The following is a 24250-nucleotide window of genomic DNA, read 5'->3' on the forward strand; positions in this document are numbered from 1 at the left end:
ACGCTCCCTCGTGCTACTAGAAGAAGATGACTGCGCTCCCTCGTGTTACTAGGAGAAGATGACTGCGCTCCCTCGTGTTACTAGGAGAAGATGACTGCGCTCCCTCCTGTTACTAGGAGAAGATGACTGCGCTCCCTCGTGTTACTAGGAGAAGATGACTGAGCTCCCTCCTGTTACTAGGAGAAGATGACTGCGCTCCCTCATGTTACTAGGAGAAGATGACTGCGCTCCCTCATGTTACTAGGAGAAGATGACTGCGCTCCCTCCTGTTACTAGGAGAAGATGACTGAGCTCCCTCGTGTTACTAGGAGAAGATGACTGCGCTCCCTCGTGTTACTAGGAGAAGATGACTGCGCTCCCTCGTGTTACTAGGAGAAGATGACTGCGCTCCCTCGTGTTACTAGGAGAAGATGACTGCGCTCCCTCGTGTTACTAGGAGAAGATGACTGCGCTCCCTCGTGTTACTAGGAGAAGATGACTGCGCTACCTCGTGTTACTAGGAGAAGATGACTGAGCTCCCTCGTGTTACTAGGAGAAGATGACTGCGCTCCCTCATGTTACTAGGAGAAGATGACTGCGCTCCCTCATGTTACTAGGAGAAGATGACTGCGCTCCCTCATGTTACTAGGAGAAGATGACTGTACTTCTTCCATTGACTAGGACAAGAGGACTGTGCTCTTTCCACTGACTAGGATAAGATGACTGCGCTCCCTCATATTACTAGGAGAAGATGACTGATGATGAAGTGGAGATGTCACTTTGGAGCCGATGGATGTTGGGGCAGGACAGCACCGCTGGGGATGATGCAGGTCAGGTCCCTAGCGGCTCCATGCACTGAGGGACAGGGCACGATCGTATATGAGTGGAATGTATGCTGTGGCCCTGGTGCTGCTAACTCTGGGGGTAATGCCAGCATTGATTTGACCAAGGAACTGGACTGAGATATCTGTGCCCCGCGTTGTCCCCACCCCCATATACTGGACATGGCGCCACATTCACCAAAAACAAGTCCTGAAAATACTCAAAGGGCTAATAACTGCAGGCTGTGGGGTCCCCCCCACTACAGGCCATGTGATGTCTACACACACATCCTGGTGTCATTTATACAATAACACTCATATACAGTAATATAAAGGCAGGGGGGGCCAAACCCATTTTCACAGGGGGCCAAGTCAGCCTTGTGATTGCCGTAAAGGGGCCGACTGTCATTTTATTACTGTATAAATGTATATATTTGAGCTGTTCAGTAGTTGCCTTTAAACAGTGTTATTAATACAATCAGATCTTTGATGGTTAAATAACCATAACCTGAGACGCCGACATGGCTTGTATGTGCCCCACAACAACAAGTAATCACAGTGCCCCCCAAGGCAACAATCACAGTGCCCCCCAAGGCAACAATCACAGTGCCCCCCAAGGCAACAATCACAGTGCCCCCCAAGGCAACAATCACAGTGCCCCCCAAGGCAACAATCACAGTGCCCCCCAGGTCAGCAATCACAGTGCCCCCCAAGGCAACATCCACAGTGCCCCCAACAGCCACAGTGCTCCCACAGTACCTCCAGCACCTACAGTGCTCCCCCAGTGCCCCCAGCAGCCACAATGTTCCCACAGTGCCCCAGCAGCCACAATGTTCCCACAGTGCCCCCAGCAGCCACAATGTTCCCGCAGTGCCCCCAGCAGCCACAGTGCCTCCACAGTGCCCCCAGCAGCCACAGTGCTTCCACAGTGCCCCCAGCAGCCACACTGCTCCCATAGTGCCCCCAGCAGCCACAATGTTCCCACAGTGCTCCCCCAGTGTCCCAGCAGACGGCGTGTACAGCAGGAGCACACTGGAGCAAAGAAGAAGACGGCTGCAGCTTAGGTGGAGCGAGGAAAGATAAGTATTGGAGTTGGCCCGTGCTTGTGCTGCGCTCCCAACGAATGCGGCATAGGGACTGGGAAAGGGATACAGTTTGGCTTCCATGGTTCCTATTGATTAGGAGCTTTGGGTCAAGCTGCCCAGTGCCCTGTCACTCCATGGATTACCCCCTGCCCAATGTACACGGCTATCACTTACCACTGATCCACCTAGGCTCAGGATTGTGGATACTGAAGTCTCGACTGAAAAGGTCATCCAGGGTCAGGATCTTCTCTGGAGAATTTGTCATTTCATCTGCAAAAGAACAAAAATATTCATATTTATTATTATATTAGAACCGACTAGGTCAGAACCTCAGCTGGACAGAACCAAATAGGTCAGAACCTGCCCGGGACACAAGCGACAAGGTCAGAACATTGCAGCCAATCAAGGTGCTTACAGCTACCAACCACAGGCACGTCCTCTGAAGGCATGGCTGTGATTGATCGGGCTGGACATGTGACTCTGCAACATCATGGGGCTTATTTACTAAGGGTCCCACGGCCGCATTTCCGTCGGGATCACGCCACTGGGACAGGTATTTAGCAGGCGATTGGGTCGCACGTGATCGGATTTGGCGCAATTGCGACGGTTTTCATGCGACACAAATTGGGGGCGGATGGTCGGATGATCCGACGGATTTGGACAAACCGCGGGAGTTAAATTAAAAATTGTGATGCAAGAACTCCGACAGACCTGAGCGGGAAAGCGACACATGCAGGAAATCGGGCGCACGATCTTATTGAATCGCGGCACAAAGCGTTATACAAGGACAATGCACTTTCGGTAACTCCTCCGGACCGGATAAGTAAATGTGCCCCCATATGTCCAGACACACAGGAGACAGAGTGTGTACTGGTAGGCCCCAACAGGCATTGGTCAATTACATGGCAGACAGTGAATCAACTTCCATGGGATTATCTTTGTCGCACTCATCCTCAGTTGTGCAGAGTCCTCCTCACCAGCTATCAAAGTAGCAAAACCATTTCAGCCACAAATCGAGGAGCAGTGCATGCTGTATGAAGACTCTCCTAGCTGGGAATCCATGGCCCATGGCTCAACCACATGCCCTTGCCCCAGGAGCAGAGATAGAATTCCAAGATTTCCTCTTCGTCGGACCACCACGCTCGCTCCATAGGCCAGCGGTGACTGCCGCGCATCATGCGGCAGTAACTGCCCCTAAACCCGCCCACAAACACGTCTTCTCATGAATACACTGGACAGCTTTGAGAGTGGTCCGGCGTTTACATTGTACTCCGCCGAGGTTTCCGGTAACGCTATCACTCTAACACTGCGGCGTTTGCTTTAGCACTAGGAGCTGTTTACTTTGGTAACATCTCCTATCGCCAAATTTTTTGGCGATAGGAGATGAGCTCCTCATGTATGACCAGGCACCTGCAGAGTAAACATGAACTCCAGTGGCCGAAACACAAAAAAAAAAGCATAAGCTTCAAAAACTGGCCTTTGAAAGGCTCCCATTCTGGCTGGTGGAGACTGACAGCTCTAAATATCCCGGCCGCCACTACTTTTCTGTTTTTGACAATCTGCATTACCAGAATTTTAGCTGCAGAGAGAGGAAGGGTTTGTGGTTTTACAAATGCCACTTAAATCATCCTTAGAAGTAATTGGATCTGAAAACCAAGAGCGCCTTCTAACCCTAACCCTGCATTTCAACCAACTAGCTCATCTCTAATCACTATCCTCTCGCTGAACACCAGATACCACGACGTCACTATCCTCGCGCTGAACACCAGATACCACGACGTCACTATCCTCGCGCTGAACACCAGATACCACGACGTCACTATCCTTGCGCTGAACACCAGATACCACGACGTCACTATCCTCCCGCTGGACACCAGATACCATGACGTCACTATCCTCCCGCTGGACAACAGATACGATGACGTCACTATCCTCGCACTGGACACCAGATACAACGACGTCACTATCCTCGCGCTGAACACCAGATACCACGACGTCACTATCCTCACGCTGAACACCAGATACCATGACGTCACTATCCTCGCGCTGGACACCAGATACGACGACGTCACTATCCTCGCGCTGGACACCAGATAAGACGACGTCACTATCCTCGCGCTGGACACCAGATACCACGACGTTACTATCCTCGCGCTGGACACCAGATACCACGACGTCACTATCCTCGCGCTGGACACCAGATACGACGACGTCACTATCCTCGCGCTGGACACCAGATACGACGACGTCACTATCCTCGCGCTGAACACCAGATACGACGACGTCACTATCCTCGCGCTGAACACCAGATACGACGACGTCACTATCCTCGCGCTGAACACCAGATACGACGACGTCACTATCCTCGCGCTGAACACCAGATACGACGACGTCACTATCCTCGCGCTGAACACCAGATACGACGACGTCACTATCCTCGCGCTGAACACCAGATACCACGACGTGATTATCCACGTGCTGGACACCAGATACCACGACATGATTATCCACGTGCTGGACACCAGATCTGACAGAATCACTGAAACATCTTTTGTTTCTCTTATTTCTCCTCCTGCTTGCTGCAGAGGACATCTCTCCTAACCCAGGCCCACCTTCTGCTTATTTTAATACTTCACACAGATTCAGTGTATCCCCCCTCTTCTCCTCCCTCCATAACCCCTTTTAAACGTCCCAGCTCTGTGTGCAATAAACTAGAATCTGTTCATGACCTCCTTCTTTCCTTTGCTTTGATAACTGAAACATGGATCCAGCAGGATGACTCTGCCTCCCTCACTGCTTTGTCTTATGGCGGCTTTCACTTTTCACACTGCTCCAGATCCAAGAATAGGCAGGAGGAGGGGTAGGCATACTACTAACGCCACGTTGGACCTTTCAGGTCATTCTTTCTGTACCCTCTTTCACTTTCCGATCTTCACATTGCTCAGACTTTTCTGCCCATTCTCTCTCCGTATGGCTGTAGTATACCGTCCTACCGGCTCTACCTGACCACTTTGCCTCTTGACTCTATCACTTTCTATCCTGTGACATTCCAACCATCATCATGGGCGACTTCAACATCCCTGTTAACACTCCCCTTTCCCCTCCTGCCTCTCCGCTCTTACCACTAACTACTTCTCTCGGTCTTTCAGAATTTTCTGATTCCCCCACTGATAGTGAGGGAAACATCATAGACTTGGTCTTCTCCCGACTTTCTTCAATATCTAATTTTATCAATTCTTCCTTTCCGCTTTCAGACCATAACCGCCTTTCTTTTACTTTCAATAATCCTTCACCTTCTCAGAATCCTTCTGCTCTTCGCTCAAACCCACGGGTCACTGATACTCACCAACTCACAGAAACCTTACAGTCTGCACTGTCCCCCATGTCCTCAATCACCTGTCCAAACCTGGTTACTAACCACTATAATCATATGTTTAGAAGTGCCCTAGATGAGATGCCACCATTTTCTATTAAAAATTTTCAACACAGACGCAGGCAAACTTGACACACAAAGCTTATTTCCTTCGGCAGTGCTCCAGGAGTGCCGAACATCTGTGGAAAAAATGGCGCACATCTACAGACTTTCTGCACTTCAAATTTATACTCAAAACCTGTAACTCTGCCCTTCACTTACTAAACAGGTCTATTAATCTAATATCCTCTCTCTATAACAACCCCAAAAGGGTTTTTGATGCTCTTCACTCCTTACTAACACCAAAGGTGCAGCCACCTGTACACAGATCATGAGGCTGAAGATCTGGCCGCCTACTTTAAAGAAAAAATTGATTGTATTCGCCAGGAAATAATTGCTCAATCCACTCAGTCCATTGATCCACCGGTATCTTTTCGCACTCTTCCGATGAGCCAGTTACAACGGAAAAAGTGTCCAGGCTCCTTTCCTCTGCTCGCCCCACTACCTGCATCAGTGACCCCATCCCCTCACATCTGGTACAGTCTCTCCCCAGCAGTCACTTCTCGCCTCACTAAAGTCTTCAACCTCTTCTTTTAAGCATGCAGTTGTTACCCCATAGCTAAACAAACCTTCCCTGGACCCATCCAATGCTACTAACTGCAGACCAGATTCTAACCTCCCTTTCATCTCCAAACTCCAGGAACGCCTGGTCTATTCGAGACTAACCCGCTATCTCTCAGCTAACTCCCTCCTCGACCCCCTACAATCTGGTTTCCGCTCTATGCTCTGCACTGAAACTGCTCTTTCTAAAGTCTCCAATGATCTCCTCACGGCTAAATCCAAAGGGGACTATTCTCTCCTGGTTCTTCTGGATCTCTTGGCAGCATTTGCTAGTGTGGACCACCAGCTCCTCCTCAGGAGGCTTCGCTCCATTGGCCTGAAGGGCCCTGCACTCTCTTGGTTTTCTTCCTCATCTCTCTGACCGCACTTCCAGTGTCTCCTTTTCTGGATCTTTCTCTTCTCATCTTCCTCTCAGTGTCGGGGTTCCTCAGGGCTCAGTCCTGGGTCCTCTTCTCTTCAGCAGATTTGGTTTCCAGCATTATCTGTATGCTGATGATACTCAGCTATATACCTCTGGACGTAACATCAGCCCGGCCTTACTCCAGAACACTAGTGACTGTCTCTCTGCTGTCTCTAACATCATGTGCTCTCTCTTCTTGAAACCCAATGTTTCCAAAACTGAACTTCTTATCTTTCAACCATCTACTAACTTACCCAACCCTGACCTCTCCATCTCGGTCTGTGGGATCTCTATAGCACCGGGACACAAGCCGCTGTCTTGGGGTTGTGCTGGACCCTGACCTCTCCTTTATACTGTATATTCAATCTCTTGCTTGGTCTTGTCGTCTGCATCTCAAAAACCTCTCCTGAACCTGCCCATTTATTACAATTGAAAGTTCTAAAATGCTAATTGATGGCCATATATAAATAAAGATTATTAATTATTATTATAATTGTCGTTCTGTCACTCTCCACTAGACTCCTGCAACTCCTTAATAATCATCTTCCAATCACTAAACTCTCTCCTCTACAAGCTATTCTTAATGCAGCCAGTCATTGCCTTCAGCCCAAAAGCGACGCAGATGCTTCCACTTTGTGCCAGTCACAGCTATGTTTGCCCATCCCCTTCAAATACATTTTAAAATAATAACCCTCATTGACAAATATCTCCACAAAGCTGCACCTTCCTACCTCTTCTCTCATCTCAGTCTATACCCCCAACACGTGCTCTTCCATCTGCCAGTGATATAAGATTAATCTCTACCTTAACCTCTCATGCACGTCTCCAGGACTTCTCCTGAGCTGCACCAATTCTCTGGAATGCCCTTCCTCAGACTGATACGCAAACTTTTAATGTCTCAAACATGCTTTTAAAACCCATCTCTTTAGGCAGATTTATCACACACGGTAACTGAATGAAATGTCATCTCTCTCTCTAGTAATCCATCCTGCGTCCTCCTCCCATCTGTTATCCGGCAAACACCAGATACCAAGCTCCAGGCTTCTCTGTAGTCACTTTCACCTTGAACTCTGTATATAATATGCAGCTAATGGCTGGTTCTAGCAGCAGAGTTTTTACTTATCAAAGGATTTTATACTGTTCCCTCATAAGGAATGACTGGGTCATTATACAAGCTCTTATACCTCTTGTGTCACCCCCTCATCCTCATAGACTGTAAGCTCTTGTGTCACCCCCTCATCCTCATAGACTGTAAGCTCAAGTGTCATCTCCTCATCCTCATAGACTGTAAGCTCTTGTGTCACCCCCTCATCCTCATAGACTGTAAGCTCTTGTGTCACCCCCTCATCCTCATAGACTGTAAGATCTTGTGTCACCCCCTCATCCTCATAGACTGTAAGCTCTTGTGTCACCCCCTCATCCACATAGACTGTAAGCTCTTGTGTCACCCCCTCATCCTCATAAACTGTAAGCTCTTGTGTCACCACCTCATCCTCATAGACTGTAAGCTCTTGGGTACAGGGCCCTCGCTGCTATGTGCAGAGATTAATCCATGAATGATTTATAACTTTATTTCTACAGCCTTGCAATAGAGCATATGGACATTATCTGACCAGTGCCCCCCAAACCCTGGAGGAGCCTGCGGCCACTATCTGGCACAGGATCATTAGGCTTGGGGTCTTTCCCAGGAATACCAGGCTGCTTATACAATGCAGAGGCCTACGCTATTGGGGGAATCTCTGTTTATCTCTGCACAAAACTGACTTGTGGGTTTATTTTTCAGAGCAAAAAAAATTATTGGGAAAAATTATTCAGAAATATATTTTAACAATCCTACAAATATTCAAGTGACTGCAGCCTGAATCATCGTAAAAACTCCAGCACCAAAACCAACACCATGGACTCAGGGTCATCGAGGCATAAAGCAGGGTAATAACCCCCACACTGGTAGGTAATGGGGGCAGGGTAGTTACCCCCTACATCAGTGGGTAATGGGGAGGAGGGGGGTAATAGCCCCCAAGCCCCCACACTGCTCTGTAATGGGGGAGGGAAATAACCCTCCTTACTGGTAATGGGAGCAGGGTAATAAACCCAGTATCATACAAGTCACCCTCCTGTACCAAGAAACTCACATGTAATTGTGGGAGGGGGGTATCACCTATAAAGGGGTGGAGGATTCCATATATTCCTGCCCCCGAATGGATGACAATCCCACAATCCCCCTCCTGTGACCAGGTTATATTCCCCAACACCAAATAATATTCCCCTCGACCATCAGCGAACCAGGACAGGAGGAGGGGGCTGAGCCGCAAGGCAGAAGATGGCCGAGTCCTTCACAAGTGCCTCTGCTCGGGGCCTCTTGTGGGTCGTGTTCTACCACTGACAATATTGTCACGTATATGGTCACAACAGAGTGCGGCACGTACCTGGAGTCAGGAGGATGACGGACATGGTGATCAGGGAGCAGACCACCAGGATGACCAGCAGAGCGATAGCGATGCCCTTCCAGTTCCTCTGCGGGGGGCTGCTATTTCCTATTTCCTAAACAGAAAGCAGATATGGAAGTGTTACTGGACCCCAGAGCAGAATCAGGAAGATAGGGGGGAGTCCGCGAGAGTAAAGAAGACACGAGGTTATATGGAGGGTAGATGGAGACACGAGGTGAGGACACAATCTATATGGAGGGTAGATGGAGACACAAGGTGAGGACACAATCTATATGGAGGGTAGATGGAGACAGGGGGGAGGTCACAATCTATATGGAGGGTAGATGGAGACACGGGGTGAGGACACAATCTATATGGAGGGTAGATGGAGACAGGGGGGAGGTCACAATCTATATGGAGGGTAGATGGAGACACGAGGTGAGGACACAATCTATATGGAGGGTAGATGGAGACAGGGGGGAGGTCACAATCTATATGGAGGGTAGATGGAGACACGAGGTGAGGACACAATCTATATGGAGGGTAGATGGAGACACGAGGTGAGGACACAATCTATATGGAGGGTAGATGGAGACACGAGGTGAGGACACAATCTATATGGAGGGTAGATGGAAACACGAGGTGAGGACACAATCTATATGGAGGGTAGATGGAGACACGAGGTGAGGACACAATCCATATGGAGGGTAGATGGAGACACGAGGTGAGGACACAATCTATATGGAGGGTAGATGGAGACACGAGGTGAGGACACAATCTATATGGAGAGTAGATGGAGACACGAGGTGAGGACACAATCCATATGGAGGGTAGATGGAGACACGAGGTGAGGACACAATCTATATGGAGGGTAGATGGAGACACGAGGTGAGGACACAATCTATATGGAGGGTAGATGGAGACATGAGGTGAGGACACAATCTATATGGAGGGTAGATGGAGACACGAGGTGAGGACACAATCTATATGGAGGGAAGATGGAGACACAAGGTGAGGACACAATCTATATGGAGGGTAGATGGAGACACGAGGTGAGGACACAATCTATATGGAGGGTAGATGGAGACATGAGGTGAGGACACAATCTATATGGAGGGTTGATGGAGACACAATGTGAGGTCCCTGTCTATATGGAGAGTAGATGGAGACACGAGGTGAGGACACAATCTATATGGAGGGTAGATGGAGACACGAGGTGAGGACACAATCTATATGGAGGGTAGATGGAGACATGAGGTGAGGTCACAATCTATATGGAGGGTAGATGGAGACACGAGGTGAGGACACAATCTATATGGGGGGTAGATGGAGACACGAGGTGAGGACACAATCTATATGGAGGGTAGATGGAGACACGAGGTGAGGACACAATCTATATGGAGGGTAGATGGAGACACGAGGTGAGGCCACAATCTATATGGAGGGTAGATGGAGACACGGGGTGAGGACACAATCTATATGGAGGGTAGATGGAGACATGAGGTGAGGTCACAATCTATATGGAGGGTAGATGGAGACACGAGGTGAGGACACAATCTATATGGAGGGTAGATGGAGACACGAGGTGAGGACACAATCTATATGGGGGATGGGGTTTGATGAAGACACGGGGAGGTCGCAATCTATAAAACAGCCTTTGAAGCTACAGCACTGCATCATTTTGCATAATTATAAAAGTTGATTTTAGAAAGAAGGAGGCCATGGGTAACAAATATAAGAAGATTCCCACAGTGTCTATAACATGATATATCAGGATGGATTCTGATTTTCTTTAAAAAAGTCGGTTTAGTACATTAAAAGGACACCTGTCATCAGGTCTGTGTCACTAGTCCTGTCCTGTTACCTGTCGGAGAAGCTCACAAGGATCCATCCCAGCCTTTATCTAATCCATACATTAATCTTTTCTTTATTATGTAAATGAAGCTGGGGATAGGGAGTGATGTCACCTGTGTCACCCCTCCCCCTGCTCATGTCTGGGTGTAATATATAAAGGCGATACCTTTCTGATGGTGAGTATATTTGATGGCGGAGCTTTGGAGAATACTAGTTCTCTTCGTCAGACATGATGTTATGCATGAAACAGAAAATTCACAGCATTTTATACACCCACGAGTGATCATTAAAGGATATTAAAAAAAAAAAAACTTTACCACAGCAGATTGATAAATACAGGGACATCTTATTTATGAGAGGACGTCACTAAACAGACTAAAAACCTGTGAGGCGGGAGAAGAGAGCCCTGGCTCTTATCTGCTAGTGGCCTCCAGGTCAGAGGTCGGGGGTCATGAAGCTGCATGAATGTTAAGGCCACTTTGTAAGGTGTGGAGTCTCTCCATTAATTTATACTCGGATTCTTTCCTTTCCCTCTGTGTCTTAAAATGTCCCATTAAAATCTTAATCTGCAAATCTTCCATAGTGTGGTCCTCTCTGGAGAAAGGTGCAGCCACTGGGAGATCTTTCCTTTCATATTTAATATCAGATTGGTGCGAGTTCATACGCTGATGGAGTCTCTGGATGTTTCCCCAACATAACGGCCTGTGGTTGGACACTGTGCACACATAATAAGGTAGACCACATGTAATGTATAGTAAAGCATTGCTAGTGCGAGAGACACAGACATCAGCTAGTGTATAGGAGTATCTCATACACACACAGGCTGCAGGGGGCACCAGCACCAGGAGTGTCACATCATTATACAGGCTGTCAGTCATGTGTATAGGAGTATATCATACACACACAGGCTTCAGGGGGCACCAGCACTAGGAGTGTCACATCATTATACAGGCTGTCAGTTATGTGTATAGGAGTATCTCATACACACACAGGCTGCAGGGGGCGCCAGCACTAGGAGTGTCACATCATTGTACAGGCTGTCAGTCATGTGTATAGGAGTATATCATACACACACAGGCTTCAGGGGGCGCCAGCACTAGAAGTGTCCTATCATTATACAGGCTGTCAGTCATGTGTATAGGAGTATATCATACACACACAGGCTGCAGGGGGCACCGCCACCAGGGGCGTCACATCATTATACAGGCTGTCAGTCATGTGTATAGGAGTATCTCATATATACAGGCTGCACGGGGCACCGGCACCATGGGCGTCACATCATTATACAGGCTGTCAGTTATGTGTATTGGAGTATCTCATACACACACAGGCTACAGGGGGCGCCAGCACTAGGAGTGTCACATCATTATACAGGCTGCCAGTCATGTGTATAGGAGTATCTCATACACACACAGGCTACAGGGGGCCCAAGCACTACAGTCATGGTCTAAAGTTTTGAGAATGATACAAATGTTAAGTCTACTGCATCAGGTTTTATAATGGTAATTTGCATATACTCCAGAATGTTATACAGAGTGATCAGCTTAACAGCAATGAATTGCAAAGTCAATATTTGCCTAGAAAATGAACTTTTTCCCCCAAAACACATTTCAAATTCATTGCAGGCGCCTTAAAGGAGCCACTAACATGGTTTCAGTGATTGCTCCAGTAACACAGGTGCGGGTGCTGATGGGGACAGGGCTGGAGATCAATCCAGTGGCGTAACAACCCCCATAGCAGCCGTAGCGGTTGCTACGGGGCCCGTGAGGTTAAGGGCCCGGGGATGCACGGACTCCGTGTGTCCCCGTACTGTCGGTGCCTGTCGGATCGTGCCCCCGGGCCCCTACCTCTGTGTCCACTCCTAAATCCGCACCTTCCGTGAGCTGCCCGCCCCCTCCGTGAGCCGCCCGCCCCTGCACAGGAAAATGCTCACGCTCCCACCGCCCCCCACCCCTCCCCCCGATCCGGCACAGGTGAACACTCGCCCATCCCCCTGCATGCTGGCGAGCGCCCGACTAAGCAACATCCCCCCCCCGCCCCGGCGGCCGAACAAGGACCCGCCCAAACAACACCCCGCGCTGCCGAACAAGCAGCTGCCCGACTCCCCCAATACTCTGCGGCTTCCCCCCCTCCCCCACTACGCGGCCGAACAAGCAAAGGCCCTGCCGCCCCCTTGGGCGAACTACACTCCGCGCTGCTGAACAAGAAGCTGCCCAACTCCCCCAATACTCCGCGCAACAAGAGCTAACCCCCCCCCCCTCCTCCCCCGCGGCCGAAAATGCCAAAGCCCCCCGGGCAGCAGAACAGACACCCGCCCGACTCCCCCAGAGTGTGACGCCTCACAACCCCCCCTCCCCTCTCCTCCCCCCCCCCGCGGCTAAAAATGCAAAGGCCCCACGGGGAGCAGAACAGGCACTCCCCCAGAATGTACGGACCCCCCACAGGCACCCATCCGATCACCCACCTACCCGCCAGAACACCCACCTGCAGCCACGGCCGGGTGGTTATCCAAACAGCCGCAAAACACCCAAAAAGGTAAGTATATACATGTATTTATCTGTGTGTATATTGTGTATTATTGTATAAATGCATCTCCTGTGTATATATGTATATATTGTGTATATATTGTGTATTATTGTATATATGTATAAACTGTGTATATGTGTATATACTGTGTATATACTGTGTATATGTGTATATACTGTGTATATGTGTGTATATACTGTGTATGTGTATATACTGTGTGTATATGTATATACTGTGTATAATCACAAAAATAGGCAGCACTCCAAGACGTCCAGCATTGGTGAAAAAAATGTTCTTCTTTATTCCATGTTTAAAAAGTACAACAAAGTACGGCCACATTTCGCCTCGCTAGGAGCCTTTTTCAAACATGGAATAAAGAAGAACATTTTTTTCACCAATGCTGGACGTCTTGGAGTGCTGCCTGTATTCGAGATTATATATTGTGTGTGCTGTTTGTATTTTCCTTGAGTATATACTTTGTATATCTGGATATACTGTGTATATGTGTACATATGCATCTACTGTATTTATACACGCACATATTTATATTTAAATATATGCACATATATGATGTATGTGTGTTTTTGCATATGCTGTGTATATGGTATGTATGTATATGCTCTGTATATATGTATAAGCTGAATGTGTGTGTGTATTTCCCATATGTGTGTATATATGCTGTATATACTGAATGTGTGTGTATTTGCTGTATGTGTGTATATTCTGTATGTATATGCAGCATGTGTGTACATGGCGTTTTTATACTGCATGTATGTGTATATATGGTCAGTGTATACTGTATGTGAGTTTAATATATATATATATATATATATATATATATATATATATATATATATAATGTGTAAGCAGTATGTGTGATGTTTATATACAGTATGTGCATATATACTTTATGAGTTTGTATATACAGTGTAACAGAGTGCATAAATGTGTGTGTATAAGTGTATACTTGTATGTATATAGGTGCGAGTATATGAGTGTAGAAATTTATGTGTGTGTATATAAGTATATAAATGTATGTATATAAGAGTGTAGAAATGTGTCTAATTGTATAAACATGTCTGTATAAGAGTACATTCACAATAACGTGTGAGGGATGTATATCTGTCTGCAAATTTGCTGCTGGATATACTTCCCCCATATGTGTCTATAGCGCCTGGGCTCGGTACAGTGAGCACAACGAGTACTCACTGTCTCGAGCCGTGGCCGCAAAAGAGATAGAGCCTGAACTATGTATGGCCGTAAGAACGACCATGCGGCTCCATTCTCTATGGAGAGGGGAGGGGTGAGCCGCTATCACCTCTCCTCCTCTCCAGCACACCCGACATGTGCCTGCCACGCTATAGCCGGGCGGGTACACGTTTATGTGAATGCAGCCTAAATATGTATATATTTTTTTGGGGGGGAGGGGGGCCCCTGTAGAAATCTGCTATGGGGCTCAGCCTCTCCAAGTTACGCCACTGGATCAATCTGTCATGTGTAAGTAAGAATCACACCACTGGACACTTTAAAAGGAGGCTGGAGCTTGGCATCATTGTTTCTCTTCTGTTAACCATGGTTATCTCTAAAGAAACACGTGCAGTCATCATTGCACAGCACAAAACTGGCCTAACAGGGAAGAGTATCACAGCTAGAAAGATTGCACCTCAGTCACCAATCTATCGCATCATCAAGGAATTCAAGGAGAGAGGTTCCATTGTTTCCAAAAAGGCTCCAGGGGCCCAAGAAGGACCAGCAAACGCCAGGACCGTCTCTTACAAGTGTCTCAGCTTGGGGATGGGGCTCCCAGCAGCGCAGAGCTTGCTCAGGAATGGCAGCAGCAGGTGTGAGGCATCTGCTCGCACTGTGACACTGCGGAGACTCCTGGAGCAAGGCCTGGTGTCCAGGAGGGCAGCAAAGAAGCCACTTCTCTCCAAAAAGAACATCAGGGACAGACTGATATTCTGCAGAAGGTACAGGGAGTGACTGCTGAGGACTGGGGGGAAGTCATTCTCTGATGAATCCCCTTTCCGCTTGTAGGGAGAAGACAAGGAGAGCGATACCACCAGTCTTGTCTCATGCCACCTGTAAAGCCTCCTGCAACCATTCATGTGTGGGGCGGCTTCTCAGCCAAGGGAATCGGCTCTCTCACAGCCTAAAAACACATCCATGAATAAAGAATGGGACCAGAATGTCCTCCAAGAGCAACTTCTCCCAACCCTCCAGGAGCAGTTTGGTGATCAGCAATGCCTTCTCCAGCATGACGGAGCACCTTGCCATAAAGGGAACAAACATAGAGATTTTGGGTCCATGGCCTGGAAACTCCCCAGATCTTACTCCCATTGAGAACTTGTGGTCAATCATCAAGAGACGGGAGGACAAACAGAAACCAACAAATTGTGACACAATGCAGCAGTGATTGTGCAGGAATGGACGGCGATCAGTCAGGATTTGGTCCAGGAGGTGCGTGAGAGCTGCCTGAAGGAGAAGGGACAACACTGCAAATACTGACTCGCTGCAGTAACTCCTCCTACCTGACAATAAAAGCTTTTGTTCCCCATAATATGATTGCACTTGTATTTCTGTATGTGATAAACACACCCGACAAACCAGAGGGCAACACATCATGTGACAATATAATATTTGTGTCATTCTCAAAACTTATGGCCATGACTGTGGAGTGTCACACCATTATACAGGTTGCCAGTCATGTGTATAGGAGTATCTCATACACACACAGGCTGCAGGGGGCACCAGCACTAGGGGTGTTACATCATTATACCGGCTGTCAGTCATGTGTATAGGAGTATCTCATACACACACAGGCTGCAGGGGGCACCAGCACTAGGAGTGTCACATCATTATACAGGCTGTCAGTCATGTGTATAGGAGTATCTCATACACACACAGGCTGCAGGGGGCACCAGCCCTAGGGGTGTTACATCAATATACCGGCTGTCAGTCATGTGTATAGGAGTATATCATACACATATGCTGCAGGGGCACCAGCAGTGTCACATCAATGTACAGGTTTTCAGTCATGTGTATAAAAGTATCTCATAGATACAGGCTGCAGGGTGTGCCAGCACTAGAAGTGTCCTATCATTATACAGGCTGTCATTCATGTGAAAAGGAGTATCTCATACACACACAGGCGGCAGAGGGCACCAGCACCAGAAGTGTCACATCATTATACAGACTGTCAGTCATGTGAATAGGAGTAGCTCATACACACACAGGTTGCAGGGGGTGCCAGAACCAGGAGTGTCAGACCATTATACAGGCTGCCAGTCAAGAACTAGGGGTGTGTCTGTGCCTCTCTCTAATGAATAGGCTGGGCAGCTGAATATGATAATGACTCGTTGGACCCATCCCAGGTCGTTTGCATACAGCTTTAGGACCCAATAATTTCCAGGCCTGTAGAGGGACAATGTCAGGGCAATACATTCTAATGGCAGTTTACGAAAATATATTTAGATTTAAGGTTTATGTCCCTGTTCCCTTTAAATAAATCTCTGCTATTATCAATAGCGGGGGTGTCACTGGGGGATACATGAGCCTCAAGACTTCTGTCAAAGGGATGAATGTGATTTTAGTACAGTGTAATGTATTTACAGCTTAATAATTATTACACGATATTATCAGTACAATTAACCCTTTCAGAGCAACCAGAAAGCCGAACAATGACATGAGGTAGCACAAGGGCCCCACACCCCTCCTACAGTAGCCAACAGTCACATCGCCCCCTCCCCCCTCACCCCCACACTAGCCAAAAGCCTCAACTGCAGCTCCCCCATGGGCCAGAGTCAGAATCTAAACAGAAAATCCAGAAAATTAAATTATATGATTTTTAAATAATAAATTACCATTTTAGTGCACAAAATAAATATTTGATATCATAGAAAAACAGAAGGTAATATTTGGTACGAAAACAAATTACTGAGGTCACACACTTCTGGTATTTCTTGTAGTTTGCACTGCATTGATTTTGGCCCAGTCCTCTATACAGATCTCCTCCAGATCAAAGTTTCAAGACTGTCACCGGGCAGCATTGGCCCAGATTCATCAAAATTAGTGCGGGGGGTGGGGCCCGTTCTGTGCTGCGCAGGTGGTTGGGGGCGCGTGCTGTGCTGCGCGGGTGGGTGGGGCGCCTGCTGTGCTGCGCGGGTGGGGCGCCTGCTGTGCTGCACGGGGTGGGGCGCCTGCTGTGCTGCACGGGTGGGTGGGGCGCCTGCTGTGCTGCACGGGTGGGTGGGGCGCCTGCTGTGCTGCGCGGGTGGAGCTCCTGCTGTGCTGCGCGGGTGTGTGGGCGCCTGCTGTGCCGTGCGGGTGGGTGGGGCGCCTGCTGTGCCGCACAGGTGGGTGGGGCGCCTGCTGTGCTGCACGGGTGGGTGGGGCGCCTGCTGTGCTGCACGGATGGGTGGGGCGCCTGCTGTGCTGTACGGGTGGGTGGGGCGCCTGCTGTGCTGCTCAGAAAGTGTCACCTTTTTTTTTTGGAGCACTGCTGCGGAATTGAGCACAGTCAGTAATAAATTTGGCGCACGGTCAGACTGAGCAGTAACAGCCGCTTTAGGTCTTGTCGAACACAGAGCAGCCGCGACACAAAACTGGTGCAGACCCTTAAATAAATGTGGGACGTAGAGTTTATCTCCCTGATAAGGTTTCTGATGGAGTTCAGGTCTGGAGACTGGCTCGACCACTTCAGGACATTAAAGGGAACCAGTCATCAGCAATTGGCCTAATAAACCACTACCAGAATCAACTTTGAAGCAAGAAGTAAATTGGTTGTATAAAGTCAAGGAGGCGGGGAGTTTAACATTGATGTCAACTCTGCACGCCTCCGCCACGGTGACTGACATCATGCATCATGACTTCAGGAGATCTGGTTAGTGATGTCTGGATGCAGGACCATCAATTAAGGTGAAGGGGCCTTCTGAGGAAGAGAGAGCTTGACTTGTGTTAAAATCTCCGCCTCCATGACTTTATACAACCAGGTTACATCTCACTTCAAAGTTGATTTTCTGGATGATGCCACCGCACTGGACCATGAAAGGTGCTCAGCTGTTTCACAACTTCCTGGTAGTGATAGAAGTTAAATCCAAAAAATGACTGGTCCGATTTCTGCCAGGTGTACCACCTATTGCAGTGATGGCGAACCTATGGCACGGGTGCCAGAGGTGGCACTCGGAGCCCTCTCTATGGGCACCCTTGCCATCATCCCAGGGCAGAGTTTGCCAGACAGGACTCAAGGCCTCTTGCAGTCCCAGGCAACCCAGGACCCTAAAAGGAAGCTACAATGATAATCCAAACTTCTTCTCCTTCTTTCTACTGTATTGGTGTCCTCAGGTGCCTATACAATTTAATCCTGTGAAAGAGCAGGTAGTAATAAGTTACTGCTTAAATTGTTGGATTGGCACTTTGCGGAACATATGTGGGTTTTGGTTGTAGTTTGGGCACTCGGTGTCTAAAAGGTTTGCCATCACTGACCTATTGTAAGGGGAAAGGGCTTGTAGATAAAGGGTAAAATCTAACTTTTATTCTTAAATTATCTATTCTCTTTATTTATTATACGAACACACAGGAACGATTAAATAAAACAATTACTAAACTTGGAGGCATTCTCCTCCGGCATGGAAATACTGCCCCCTGTCTCTTTTATTCTGGTATTCCCTTCTAGGAGGGAGGAATATAGGAAAGTGGCATATAATGGTCACAATTATGTCCAAGCTGGGATCTTCATAATATGTGGGCTACACCTGACTGATTAAGGAAGGTACCCCTAAACTGGGAGCTGATGTTATTAGATGCAAAAGGGTTAAAAGTTTGGGTACTATTGCACTTTAATAGGCTGTGGCTTTAAAATGTGTTCTCACCCCTCCCCTGTTAGCTCACGATGTCCTCCCCTCCAACAGGACGTAGGGGTTTATATAGCTGATCACTCAATGTTGTCTCCCTCTTTGAAGCGACACTCAAGCTGTTCCCTCCCTCCCTATGTTGTTATTGAGATGTTATGTTTTTTGTAATGTTTTACCTTTGTATTTTATAGGTAATTCGAGTCACAGCAGGAGGAATGATGGAAGACGTGAGATGGTGGTTGCTCGGTTGGCCGACTTACCAGCTGGGAGTCCAGCTGAACATACAGCTTCCAATGCTCAAAAATGTGTCATTCTATCCCAAGTGCCTGATTTTTAGATATTACTGGTTAATATATATTAAAAAAAATAAAGCGGTGACCAAATTTTCCACCCAGCAAGAAGTGTCGTTCATGTTTTGGAAGTTACTTACACGGATAAAGTTTACTGATATTTGTGTTAAAGGTAATTTCTTAAAGTGCCCTTACAGGTGGTTACATAAGGTGTTCTGTTGCCCTCCAGTCTTGTTGCGTCTGGCTCACTTGACTTAAATTCCCTTTAGTGTACATTCACACAGCAGTATGTTTGTCGGGCTGGGCACTATAGAGGAGAAGGGGTGACCCCTACCCTCTCCATAGAGAACAGCGCCACAAGGCCCTCACACACAGGGAAAGACAAAGCATGCTGTATCCTTTCCCCTTTTACGGCGCGGAATGGTGCCACACGTACCGCCCGTACCGGGCCGCCATTTCCATCTATGCCCAAAATTCAATGTTTCCAACCCCCATGCTTCAAGTTTTGGATGGTGTTATCAGGGTTGTACTCATCCTCCAGTGACCGGGTCCTCCTGTGTAGTTCTGGGCTGCAGGTCAGTGACCGGGTCCTCCTGTGTAGTTCTGGGCTGCAGGTCAGTGACCGGGTCCTCCTGTGTAGTTCTGGGCTGCAGGTCAGTGACCGGGTCCTCCTGTGTAGTTCTGGGCTGCAGGTCAGTGACCGGGTCCTCCTGTGTAGTTCTGGGCTGCAGGTCAGTGACCGGGTCCTCCTGTGTAGTTCTGGGCTATAGGTCAGTGACCGGGTCCTCCTGTGTAGTTCTGGGCTGCAGGTCAGTGACCGGGTCCTCCTGTGTAGTTCTGGGCTGCAGGTCAGTGACCGGGTCCTCCTGTGTAGTTCTGGGCTGCAGGTCAGTGACCGGGTCCTCCTGTGTAGTTCTGGGCTACAGGTCAGTGACCAGGTCCTCCTGTGTAGTTCTGGGCTGCAGGTCAGTGACCGGGTCCTCCTGTGTAGTTCTGGGCTGCAGGTCAGTGACCGGGTCCTCCTGTGTAGTTCTGGGCTACAGGTCAGTGACCGGGTCCTCCTGTGTAGTTCTGGGCTACAGGTCAGTGACCGGGTCCTCCTGTGTAGTTCTGGGCTACAGGTCAGTGACCGGGTCCTCCTGTGTAGTTCTGGGCTACAGGTCAGTGACCGTGTCCTCCTGTGTAGTTCTGGGCTGCAGGTCAGTGACCGTGTCCTCCTGTGTAGTTCTGGGCTGCAGGTCAGTGACCGTGTCCTCCTGTGTAGTTCTGGGCTGCAGGTCAGTGACCGTGTCCTCCTGTGTAGTTCTGGGCTGCAGGTCAGTGAACGGGTCCTCCTGTGTAGTTCTGGGCTACAGGTCAGTGACCGGGTCCTCCTGTGTAGTTCTGGGCTACAGGTCAGTGACCGGGTGCTCCTGTGTAGTTCTGGGCTGCAGGTCAGTGACCGGGTCCTCCTGGGTAGTTCTGGGCTACAGGTCAGTGACCGGGTCCTCCTGTGTAGTTCTGGGCTACAGGTCAGTGACCGGGTCCTCCTGGGTAGTTCTGGGCTACAGGTCAGTGACCGGGTCCTCCTGGGTAGTTCTGGGCTACAGGTCAGTGACCGGGTCCTCCTGTATAGTTCTGGGCTGCAGGTCAGTGACCGGGTCCTCCTGTGTAGTTCTGGGCTACAGGTCAGTGACCGGGTCCTCCTGGGTAGTTCTGGGCTACAGGTCAGTGACCGGGTCCTCCTGTGTAGTTCTGGGCTACAGGTCAGTGACCGAATCCTCCTGTGTAGTTCTGGGCTGCAGGTCAGTGACCGGGTCCTCCTGTGTAGTTCTGGGCTATAGGTCAGTGACCGGGTCCTCCTGTGTAGTTCTGGGCTGCAGGTCAGTGACCGGGTCCTCCTGTGTAGTTCTGGGCTACAGGTCAGTGACCGGGTCCTCCTGTGTAGTTCTGGGCTACAGGTCAGTGACCGGGTCCTCCTGTGTAGTTCTGGGCTACAGGTCAGTGACCGGGTCCTCCTGTGTAGTTCTGGGCTGCAGGTCAGTGACCGGGTCCTCCTGTGTAGTTCTGGGCTACAGGTCAGTGACCGGGTCCTCCTGTGTAGTTCTGGGCTACAGGTCAGTGACCGGGTCCTCCTGTGTAGTTCTGGGCTACAGGTCAGTGACCGGGTCCTCCTGTGTAGTTCTGGGCTGCAGGTCAGTGACCGGGTCCTCCTGTGTAGTTCTGGGCTGCAGGTCAGTGACCGGGTCCTCCTGTGTAGTTCTGGGCTGCAGATCAGTGACCGGGTCCTCCTGTATAGTTCTGGGCTGCAGGTCAGTGACCAGGTCCTCCTGTGTAGTTCTGGGTGTCAGGTCAGTGACCGGGTCCTCCTGTATAGTTCTGGGCTATAGGTCAGTGACCGGGTCCTCCTGTGTAGTTCTGGGTGTCAGGTCAGTGACCGGGTCCTCCTGTGTAGTTCTGGGCTGCAGGTCAGTGACCGGGTCCTCCTGTGTAGTTCTGGGCTGCAGGTCAGTGACCGGGTCCTCCTGTGTAGTTCTGGGCTGCAGGTCAGTGACCGGGTCCTCCTGTGTAGTTCTGGGCTGCAGGTCAGTGACCGGGTCCTCCTGTGTAGTTCTGGGCTGCAGGTCAGTGACCGGGTCCTCCTGTGTAGTTCTGGGCTACAGGTCAGTGACCGGGTCCTCCCGTGTAGTTCTGGGCTGCAGGTCAGTGACCGGGTCCTCCTGTGTAGTTCTGGGCTGCAGGTCAGTGACCGGGTCCTCCTGTGTAGTTCTGGGCTGCAGGTCAGTGACCGGGTCCTCCTGTGTAGTTCTGGGCTGCAGGTCAGTGACCGGGTCCTCCTGTGTAGTTCTGGGCTACAGGTCAGTGACCGGGTCCTCCCGTGTAGTTCTGGGCTGCAGGTCAGTGACCGGGTCCTCCTGTGTAGTTCTGGGCTGCAGGTCAGTGACCGGGTCCTCCTGTGTAGTTCTGGGCTGCAGGTCAGTGACCGGGTCCTCCTGTGTAGTTCTGGGCTGCAGGTCAGTGACCGGGTCCTCCTGTGTAGTTCTGGGCTGCAGGTCAGTGACCGGGTCCTCCTGTGTAGTTCTGGGCTACAGGTCAGTGACCGGGTCCTCCCGTGTAGTTCTGGGCTGCAGGTCAGTGACCGGGTCCTCCTGTGTAGTTCTGGGTGTCAGGTCAGTGACCGAGTCCTCCTGTGTAGTTCTGGGCTGCAGGTCAGTGACCGGGTCCTCCCGTGTAGTTCTGGGCTGCAGGTCAGTGACCGGGTCCTCCCGTGTAGTTCTGGGCTGCAGGTCAGTGACCGGGTCCTCCCGTGTAGTTCTGGGCTTCAGGTCAGTGACCGGGTCCTCCTGTGTAGTTCTGGGCTACAGGTCAGTGACCGGGTCCTCCTGTGTAGTTCTGGGCTGCAGGTCAGTGACCGGGTCCTCCTGTGTAGTTCTGGGCTACAGGTCAGTGACCGGGTCCTCCTGTGTAGTTCTGGGCTACAGGTCAGTGACCGGGTCCTCCTGTGTAGTTCTGGGCTGCAGGTCAGTGACCGGGTCCTCCTGTGTAGTTCTGGGCTTCAGTGAACTTCTAAAATCAACTCAATAAAACCTTCTCCCTTAAAAAAATGTATGGAGTAACTTATCCGACCTACAGCCCCTCAACCATCTGCAAAGCTGAAACACCCCCCAGGGTCCAGGGTAATGTCATTTTATTCTTCTCCAAAATGAAAAGTGATTAGATATCCCTGAAAGATGGTGGACAGGACACAATGTAGAGCAGCCGCAACACAGAGTCTGCTCCAACATGGATTAGAAGTTCTGCACCGTAGGCCCCACACTAACTGCCGTTCCCTACTTCCCATGTCTCACCCATTATCCCTGCCGTATATCGATCCATTCCTTACGTTGCCACAAGACATCGCGTCACACCCCCAGCTATTATAACCGGGTCATAGTCCATAGTGCAGCCACCTACAGACCAGGAAAAGCCCATGAGTCCATCATCCATCAAAGGTCTCTTATGGAGGCAACAAATAATGGGGGAACAACTCAATGACATGAGGAACCCCCCGCCTTCTCCTATAGAGGGGTTCTAAGACATCCAGAGTGCCGCCACTACACAACAATTGGACCAAAATGTAATTTGTAGAGTATTCGCAGAGAACAGGTAGTTCCGTTCTATTGTCTGGTCTAGGTGTATGGGCAAGGGTGTGACCCGCTCCAGCCCCATCACCACTAGGTCAGAAATCCCACTCAGCTGTAAGGGGGCATCAAGCACCATGGCCGGAGAGGCCACCAGACGCTACAAATGGAGGCCCAAAAACCGGCACAAAGGAGCCTCTATACCCTTAGGAGAAGCATGGGGGGCATGAAGACCACATCAGGACCACAACAGCACAAGGTACCTGACTCTATACAGAGGTGCTGGAACCGGCCCACACCAAAGTCCTTGAGACAGAACACAGAACCCTCTGGCATAATGGCCAGTCTCATCCTCCTCTTATCCACCTTGGTGACCACCGTGGAATACGACCACCAGAATCTCTGGGCAAGAAATTAATGTGGGGTACCACAAGCCAAGGGGTGCATGGAGGCAAGATATAGGAACAGTGATGACCCGATGCGCACGGCTGAGAGCTCCAGTACTGACCCGCATCTGTACATCACATATAGATGGACCTTCCTTTCTGCTACCTACAGGTCACAGTATGGACAAGTCTGCAGAGCACCAAACAAGTGCAGAGGGTAGAAGTCCAGAGAGCAGCACGGGTAAGAGGGGCAGTACTGGTGCAGGACCCGGAGGACTGTCAAGGACCACAGCCATCAGCAGCCACAGGAAGTGTCCACCTGCAGGCAGGAGGGTCAGGGGCTGTCCCATGGCCTGATACCAGAGGAGTAATAGGAAGGGGGTCTCCAGATGGAGATACTGGGGGGGTAGGGGGTCTCTAAATGGAGATACCGGGGGGGGGGGGGGTGTCTCTGAATGGAAATACGGGGGGGGCATTCGGATGCAGATAATAGGGGGG

The 24250-nt window shown here is 49.7% G+C and overlaps 1 protein-coding gene across 1 annotated transcript in view; it reads right to left on the bottom strand.

Annotated features, from left to right (window-relative positions):
• LOC140075829 (inactive dipeptidyl peptidase 10-like) overlaps positions 1-24250 on the bottom strand; it is a 78801-nt gene that overhangs the window by 52864 nt on the left and 1687 nt on the right. The window contains exons 2-3 of the mRNA XM_072122181.1: positions 8745-8859; positions 2060-2155 (exon numbers count right to left, since the gene is read on the bottom strand). Of these exons, the coding sequence (XP_071978282.1) occupies positions 2060-2155; positions 8745-8859 (211 nt within the window). The remainder of the gene's footprint in view (positions 1-2059; positions 2156-8744; positions 8860-24250) is intronic.

The sequence above is a fragment of the Engystomops pustulosus genome, chromosome 8 (assembly GCF_040894005.1).
Source record: "Engystomops pustulosus chromosome 8, aEngPut4.maternal, whole genome shotgun sequence".
In the NCBI taxonomy this organism is placed as follows: domain Eukaryota; kingdom Metazoa; phylum Chordata; class Amphibia; order Anura; family Leptodactylidae; genus Engystomops; species Engystomops pustulosus.